Source organism: Trichechus manatus, unplaced genomic scaffold, assembly GCF_000243295.1.
Source record: "Trichechus manatus latirostris isolate Lorelei unplaced genomic scaffold, TriManLat1.0 scaffold00025, whole genome shotgun sequence".
Classification (NCBI taxonomy): domain Eukaryota; kingdom Metazoa; phylum Chordata; class Mammalia; order Sirenia; family Trichechidae; genus Trichechus; species Trichechus manatus.
The window spans coordinates 19,534,710-19,544,025 of record NW_004443961.1 but is presented as its reverse complement, the minus strand read 5'-3'; the positions used below and the strand labels follow the sequence as shown (position 1 = coordinate 19,544,025).

Below are 9,316 nucleotides of genomic sequence, written 5' to 3'. Positions count from 1 at the left end.
TCTAGCTGATACACACACACAGTTACTTCAAATTGCAATATTATGGATTCTACTGGATTTTAAACGTTTTTTGCAGTACATATTTGACAGAACACATAGACTTTATAATATTGTGAACATTATATTGTAAAAAATTGCTCAACCTCTATGAGGCTGTCTTTCCATATTTATAAAATGGGGTTAGGATAATAAGAGTATCTGCCTCATATACGTTAAACTAAATCTGTGTAGTGTATTTACAGCAGTGTCTCATATAAGCCCTTAAAAATGTTAGCTGTTATTTTTAATCAGTCTTTTCCTTCCTTTCTCACAAAGTTACCATATTTTCAAAAATTTTCCCCAAAGTGATAATAATTCACTTTTAGTTAAGCTGTAATAAAACTATTCTATAAAGTAGGAATGCATGGATGACAGAAGTAGGTTTTATTTTCCATACTTTCTTTTTTTTTTCTGAGCCTGTCTTCTCATGCGTTATACTACCTCCCTACAAACCTTCTACCCCTATTAATTGGGTTTTTCTTAGATTTATATTTTTGGGACACGTTTGACAATAACTCTTCCTGTGTAGTTAAATATTTGAGTGCTTACTTTACCTTTGGTACCCTGCTGAGCCCTTTACATAATGTGATTTCATTTAGTAGATTTATAAGAATTTTTGAGAGGTAAGTGCTATCATTTCTACTATAATGAAAAGGAAACTGAGTAATAGGTTGAGTAGCTTGCTAAGGCCACACACAGGTGGCAAGTGTTGAAACCAGATTCTTGATCTAGGTCTTTCTCTGTATTGGCTATACTCTTAACTTCTATGCCTTAAAAGCAATAACTCTTTGCTAGAATAATGATTACCTTTCTTAAAGGTAATACCGTGGAATTGTCCACATATTTTTTCATCAAATCAGAATTTGTTGAGATGCATTTATATATATGGTTGTATGATATGCTTTTACATTGATGCATTGATTTTTTTTTCTCATCTCAAGCTGAGTTTTCCTTAAGAGACTAGTTTTTGGCTTTTTTTTTTTCTCATACTTTTTTTTTTCATGAGGTATATTTCACATACCAGAAAATTTACTCTTTTGAAGTATACAACTCAGTGGTTTTTATTATATATATAGAATTGTGCAACCATGACCACTGTCTAATTTCAGAATACTTTCATCACCCCGAAAAGAAACCCTGTACCTATTAGCAATCCCTCCTCATTTTCCCCTCCCCCAGCCCCTGACAACCATTATCTACTTCCTGTCTCCACAGACTTTTTTATTCTGGTCATTTCATATAAATGGAGTCATATAATATGTGGTCTTTTGTGTTTGACTTCTTTCACTTAGTATGATGTTTTCACGGTTCATCCATGTTATAGCATTTATTAATACTTCATTCTTTTTTTTTATGGTTGAATAATATTCCATTGTATGGATAAAGTACGTTTTGCTTATCTATTCATCAGTTGATGGACATTGAGTTATTTTACTTTTTGGCTATTATTAACAATACTGTTATGAACATTTATGTGTAAGTTTTTATGTGGACATATGTTCTTAATTCTCTTAGATATATATCTAGATGCAATTGCTGGGTCATATGGTAACTCTGTTTAATTTTTTGAGGAATTGCCAAACTGTCTAAAGCGACTGTACCATTTTACATTCCCACCAGCAGTGTATGAGGGTTCAAGTTTCTTCACATCCTTGCTAGCACTTCTTATTATCTTTTTTTATTTTTTGTATTCTTTTTATTTTTTAAATTATAGCCGTCCTGTGAAGTGTTTTCTCATTGTGGTTTTGATTTACCTTTCCCTGATGACCTTGAACATCTTTTCATGTGCTTATTGGCCATTTGTAATATCTTCTTTGGATAAATGTCGATTCAAATCCTTAGCCCTCCCTTTTTTTTTTTTTTTTTTTTTTGATGTACTGATTTTTAATTCAAATAGTTGTTTATAAGAAAGAATTTAGAGCCTATCTCCTCCACCCTCCTCACACACTTTAATATCATAGGCGTTTCATTAATGGAGATCTTGTGGTGCTTTTCTTCCTCTTATCACATTCTCCATTTCCAGTACCTTTATTTCATCTAGGCTTCAGGCTACACTGTAGGAAAAGTCTAGGCCTTGGAATCAGAGGAAGCCTTGTCCCTAAGAAATGAGGGGGTGGGCAATTATGATCTCTTATGGAAGACCATGAGGGTTATACCACTGTCTTCCCACCACCTAATTTAACATTCCATTGCCTTCTGTTTGGAAGTAAGGCTTTGCTGAAATATCTTCTCTCCTCTCTTTTTAATTTTTCTTGTCATTTTCAGCAGTTCTTGGTTGAGTGGAGAAATCTATTCTATGAATTGCCCAGTTTCTTGCTTTATAAAAATAACTTCAATTCCCTCATATATAATATTTAGAAAGAGAACAAGTGAAGGATGAAGAGGCAACAACTGACACACACCCATCCTCCCCCTACTCCTTCCCCCATAAATTCAGTCTTATTGAAATTCATGGAACAGAGTGAAAAGTAAGATGTATTGAAGGCTTTTTGGGTAGTCATTTTTATAACTGTAAGACATATTACTCACTTCGTTAGGAATTTTATTTTCTTAAAATATGAAGGAAGAAAGAGGCACATGAGAAAGCAAGCAGTTTTTCCTTTGAGGCCACTATAAAATGACATGTAGGCTGAATACCGTTAAGTAGATTTTCTGTTTCAGTATCCAGGTTAGCTTATTTGTGTTTTCTAGTTTTAGATTTTCTTTAATATTTTATGCTTAGTGATGATAATTGCTGTTTTCACATGTACATAAGGAGACATATATATTTCAGTGTTTGTAATATGAAAAAGTGGCATACACCTAATCGGCCCTATGTAGAGATATGGGTCGAAGGAGTCCTGGTGGTGCAGTCATTAAAGCGCTCAGCTGCTAACTGAAAGGTCAGTGATTCGAACCCACCAGCCACTCCAGGGGAGAAAGAATTGGCAGTCTGCTTCCGTAAAGATTACAGGCTTGGAAACCCTATGGGACAGTTCTACTCTGTCCTGTAGGGTCACTTTGAGTCGGAATCAACTCGACAACACACAGCAATAACAGTGGAGATATGGATAAAGGAGTTCTGGTGGCACAATGGTTAAGTGCTCGGCTGCTAACTGAAAGGTTGGCAGTTTGACCTACCAGTTGCTGTGTGGGAGAAAGACTGGCAATCTGTTCCTGTAAAGATTACAGCCTAGGAGACCCTATGGTGCAGTCCTACTCTGTCACATGGGGTTACTGAGTCAGAATTGACTCCACAGCACCGAACAACAACAGAGATATGGGTAAATAACTGGTGGTTCCATAATGCATAGAATTCCGTGTAGCAGTTAATGGATAAATCTCAAATACAAATATGCTGACCGAAAAGTTGCAGAAGTATGTTGTTATTGCTGTTAGTTGCCATTGAGTTGACTCTGACTCATGGTGACCATATGTATATAGAACAAAACTTTGTCCAGTCCTGTGCATCTTGATGATCACTGGTACGTTTGAGTCCACTGTTGTGGCTGTGTGCAGAAGTGTATATGTGTGTATGGTCTAGTATAATTTATGTATTTTTTTAAAACCACTGAAACAAGTAAATGGTGTTTGGAAGCATACGTATGTAGTACAAGAGCATGTGTTGGAATGATAACCCAGGAACTTAAGGATAATGATTACTAGGAGAGGAGAGAAAAAAGGAGGAAGGTATCAAGAAGCTTAGTATCTATAAAATTTATTTCTTAAAAAAAAAAAGATACAGTAAACCTGGTGAAAACATTAACATCTGTATAATCTCAGTGGAGGGTACATAGATGTAGTATTTTAAGTACTTATTTCTATATGTTATTAATATTTTAATTAAAAAAAGGAAATTATTGCTTCCTCACTTCTTTTCATTTCTCCTCATAGAGTGTCTTAGAAATCAAGGTTTGCTATATTCTGATCTGGATAACAGAGCTGCCTATATTTCTTGCTTCTGTTACTACTGAAATGATCCATGGGTGAAAATTTAATAGAGTCCCTGGATGGTGCAAACGATTCATGTACTTGGCTGCTAATAGAAAGGTTGTAGGTTCAAGTTCATCCGGAGGTACCTCAGAAAAAAGGCTTGGTGACCTACATCCAACCAGCCATTGAAAACCCTATGAGGCACAGTTCTACTCTGACACAAATGTGGTCACTGTGATTTGGAATCAACTTGATGGCAGCTGGTTACTGATTAGGCTGTTGCTCCAGAATGCACATTTCATTCCTTTGGAATATTGAACATTTTAGTCATCCCTGGCGTTAACTCTGTCTTAAAGAATGAAGATCCATTACAGTAATGGTTTATTAAAAAAAGTGTTGTTCAGAGTTTTCGTAGGTGATGAGGGAAAGCAGCAAGATCCCCACGTGATGTTGTAGTAGTAGTCCTACTACTATATATTATGGATATTATCCTATCCTTGGTCTCATTATCATCCTTGGCTTTCCTGGCTTCTGATAGGCCTGTCTTTAGTTTTGCTCATTTAGTCGCGGGCAGAAGTCAATAGGGTTGTGGAGTGGCAGTACTTCTTTTGAGTTCCTTTACACTGATTCTGTCTTATTCCATATTCATGCTCAACAGAATAAACCTATCTGTAAAAGAATCTTGTTTGTTGCGGAAACACTAAACAGACAGGCACATTGAGGCATAGTTAACTGTGGCACTTAAGGTTTGAAAGGATCCCATGCTTCTCGCTTTGATTTTGTCCTTAGGAAAAGCATGAGAGTAAATGTCCAGGACTTAAAGATGATGCAGAATGAGAGGGGTAATTTAATGTTGCCGAAAACAGATTTCCAGCTCTAGGAAATGTATTAGTTCTACATACAGAAAAAATTACATGCCTTCTTATTTGAACTTGGAAGAAGAATCTTTTCTGAACAGTATAGATTAACAGGATATTGGCGTCCACCTTCTGAGAAAAGATATCCATTTGGCCAGAACACAAGTTGATGGGTTATTTTTTCCTTATTCAAAAAACAAAACCTTTAAAAGAAAATTGCAGTCAGGATTCATAGAAAGAGAGTCACTTTCTGGAGTCCACCCTTAATTTTGTTGAAAGGTGAATTTTTGTTTCTTTAAACTGCTGTGCGCTATAAAGTGATGTTGCTAGTGCTTCATTCTTTTTCTGCTGGTAATTATATTTATCAATATATTTTCTCTTTTAAAAAAGTGTACAACTAATTTTGACTATAGTCTCCTAGTAAAAGTGTATGAGATAAAACTTTGGTGTTTTATTACCTTGACCCAATTTAATCATTATTAACTACTTGGTATAGCACCCTATGCATTTACGTAGATAAAATGTATGTCACTGTAGAGATTGGCAGCAGCATATAGACCATACTTTAATATTTTCCTGTGACTTGCCTTTTATTCACTTAAATATATGCCTTGGAGTGTTTTCCAAGTCAGTATTTTTTAAACATCTGATTGGTATTTCATGGTAAGGATATACTCAAATGCAAATAAATCATTCCTGTTTTTTTTGCTATTATAAACAGTGCTGCCCTGAATATTTTATAGTATATATCTTTGTACAAATATTGGAATATTTCTATGGAATAGATTCCTAGGAGTTGAGTTACTGGGTCAAATGTCATATGTGTTTAGTATGTTGACAGATATTGCCAAAATGCTTTCCAAAAAGGCTTTACCAATTTATACTCCCAATTACAAAGCATAAAACTGCCCTCCTTCTGTTTTTAATTAATTCTAAGGTTGTGCTGACTGTTTTACAGTTTAGAGGAGAGACAGATAAGTAAAAAATGATCATAATGTGACAATTACACTAATAGAAGAATCCTGTAAGAGGTATATCTACTTCAGGTTGGACTGGGAGGGTTAGGAACACTTTCCAGAGGAGTTAATGCTTTACCTCATTCTTGAATAATGACTTTGCATTAATGAGACAAAGGAGGGAGGTATTTTGGGATAGGAAGACATTTTAGGCACAAGGAGCACTATGTATGAGAAGTAAAATGCATGGGATAATATGAAGTATTGAGGAACTGCAAGTGCTTCAAAATTGTGGCAGGAGAGAGCAAAGGAAATACAGGTAAGGTAGTAAAAGAGTGATGGTTTTTCCAAGGAAGTATGATTTTATCCTGTAGAAATTGATAAGCCATTAAAGACATTTGTATCAGTGGAAAGACATTATCTGATTTTCGTGTTAGGAAGATCCCTCTCTTTTCATTGTGGGAGGTAGAATGGGGTAAATTAAAAAATAGGGAGGAGCCCAGGTGAGGAATGTTGAAGGTCGAAGGTAAGGCAATGGTGATGGCAACTAGAGTAACGAGGGTAGATTTGAGAGCTCCTAAGGAGAAATCCACCACCCGTCTGTCAGTTTGCCATACTGTGGTGGCTTGTGTGTTGCTGTGATGCTGGAAGCTATGCTGCCAGTATTTCAAATACCACCAGGGTAACCCATAGTGGACAGGTTTCAGTGGAGCTTTCTGACTGAGACAAACTAGGAAGAAAGGCCTGGCAGTCTACTTCCAAAAATTAGCCAATGAAAACCTTATGGATCACAGCAGAACATTGTATGACTTACTTGCTTTGGACACTTCATCAGGAGGAATCAATTGCTGGAGGAAGACATTACGTTTGGTGAAGTAGAGGACCAGTGAGGGTGAGAGAGACTCTTGGTGAGATGAATTGGCACAATAGCGAGAAAAGTGGGCTTAAGTGTTCTGGAGATCATGAGGATCATTGCAGTTCTGTGCAACATTTCATTCTATTGGATATAAAGTTGCCATAAGTCAGTCGACTCGACGGCAGCTATCTATCTCTCTCTCTCTAAAGAGGAATACTAGATAGAACTCAGAGACAATTTGACTGTGGTGAGTGAGGGAGAAGGCAGAATCAGGGATGACTTATGTATTTTTAACCTTGACAAGCAGTTGGACAGAATTGCTGTTCGTCAAGATATATAAGAGAAAGGACAGATGAAGACAATTCAATTTAGGATAATGCGTAAGTTTGATGTTAACTCTGGGTCATGCCAGTGGAAATATTGAATATGACTATGGAACATATGCATATGGTCCTCAAGTGTAAGCTGGACTGGAGGTTCAGATAGGAGAGTCACTGTAGTAGAGGGAGAATTAACTCCCTGTGAATGGGTCCCTCTCCCTGGGGAAATTTATAGAAAGATAGGAACACTTAGTGGTCAATGGAGAAAGAAGAGAAGCCTGTGAAGAAGACTGAGAAGGAATGCCTAGAAAGCTGTGAGGAAAACAGGAATGACAGAGGAGTGACTTTCATGCCAGATTTTAGTGAAAGTGAAGAGGTGGTGAGGAAATGAGTACAGACACTGATTTGGGGAAATACCTATGAGGCAGTGGAAACCATGCAGTTGTAGTAGGTTAACGCCTACATTCTGATGGAGTTTCCAGTGCTAAAGCTTTTGAGTCAAAAGAATTGGGTTCAAATCACTTTGTTTCATCACATGTTAGTGATATCACAAATTCTAAGTGCCTTAATTTCCTCATCTACAAAACAGGGCTCATAGGTAATCCAAAGGAGATGAATGTCAGAGTACATATTAATATTTTCCTCAGTCTTCATTTTGCCTCACATGTTTAAAAATCAGTCTGTAGAGAGCTATAAATGTTCAACTAATAAGGGCTTTAGAGTAGAACCTGCGTATCATGAAATTCTAGTTATTGTGTTCTTTTGAATATGATGCCATCACGTCCTCCTAGTTCTTTATTCCACCGCCCGTCTGTCATTTTGTCATACTGTGGTGACTTGCATGTTGCTGCTGTGCCACTGGTATTTCAAATATTAGCAGGGTCACCCATGGCAGACAGGTTTCAGTGGAGCTTCCAGACTAAAAAAGACTAGAAAGAAAGACCTGGCTATCTACTTCTGAAAATTAGCCAATGAAAACCCTATGGATCGCAACAGAATATTGTCTAATACGATGCTGGAAGATGAGTCCCCTAGGTTGGAAGGCACTCACAATACACAGTGGTGCAGCGATGGACTCGAGCGTACCAGCAATCATGAAGATGGTACAGGACCAAGAACGTTTCATTCTGTTGTTGTACATGGGGTTGCCATGAGTTGGTGCCAACTTGACAACTGACAAAACAACAAAAGTTCTTTATTTGGGAAAATGCCATTATTTTATTAATTTCACAGATATTTATTACATTCCTACAATGTGGAAGCACTCAGCTATTTGTTGAGGGTACAATGATGATGCAAACATTGTTCCTACTTTCAATAATCTTAATATCTAGCAGGGAAAAAGGAAATAAAAGGAGACAACTATTCTGAGATGTATCAAAGAAAAGAGGAAGATGTGCACAGAGCAAAGGAGAGGCAGTGGAGGATTGGGGGATGAAGTTCAAGGAAGGCTTCCTGAAAGTGAAACCTGAATGGAGAATGATGAGTAAAACTTAGCTAGATAAAGCAGAAAGTAGACATTGAAGGTAGTAATACAAAGCAAGAGTGAAAACCAGAGTTAACATAGAACATAGTAGTTACCGGGAAGCAACCAGCAGCAAGTGACGTGTTGTTGGTCCATCAGATGGGCAGAAGGGGTGTGATGGGATATAAACAGAAGAGCTAGCTTATGAAGGCCTTGTGTGGCATTGAAGTGAACTTAATTTTTTTTTAATCCTAATAGTCATTGGAGGCTGTTGAAATTTAAATCATGGAATGAAAACGGCTAGATTTTTCTTTCAGAGAGATAATTTTGAGGCATGAATGAAGGAGGAACTGAAGAGTGTCTATCCTTCCTATCTGTATTTTGAATCTATCTTCCCTGAAGTAGGAAGACCTGTTAGATGGAGGAGTTTTTTGTAATCTGGGTAGTGAGTAAGAGCATTGACAGTACGGACTGCAGGGCTTGTTCAAGAAATATTTAGGAGAGACGATAGCAGCCCTTGATGATGGGGGTGGGAGTGAGGTGAGAAGAGGAAGAAGTGGCTTCAAAGGTTTCCAGTTGGGTGGCTGGTTGATGGTGTCATACTGCTTGAGAGATTGTGGGGAAGGTGATAAGTTCATTCTTCTTCTTTTTCCCCAGCACAAGGAACTAATTTATCATATATTTCCACTTCATGTTATAATTTCATGATAATTTTTTCCCTAGTATTTCCTTGACACTATAGTTCTTAGATGTCTGGTTCTTTTCTGTTCCCTATGAGGAGTAAACCTTTCCTGTTTTTATTTCTACTTAATGCATAACTCTGTTTTTTCCCTTTTTTAAACACCCAGGAAGAACCTAAGAAAGTCCGATTTGATTATGACTTATTCCTGCATCTTGAAGGCCATCCACCA

At 37.1% G+C, this 9,316-nt stretch overlaps 1 protein-coding gene across 1 annotated transcript in view; it reads left to right on the top strand.

The window, feature by feature from the left end:
* Positions 1–9,316, top strand: part of MLLT3 (MLLT3 super elongation complex subunit) — a 300,966-nt gene that overhangs the window by 188,816 nt on the left and 102,834 nt on the right. The window contains exon 4 of the mRNA XM_023728567.1: positions 9,254–9,310. Coding sequence (XP_023584335.1) covers positions 9,254–9,310 — 57 coding nt within the window. The remainder of the gene's footprint in view (positions 1–9,253; positions 9,311–9,316) is intronic.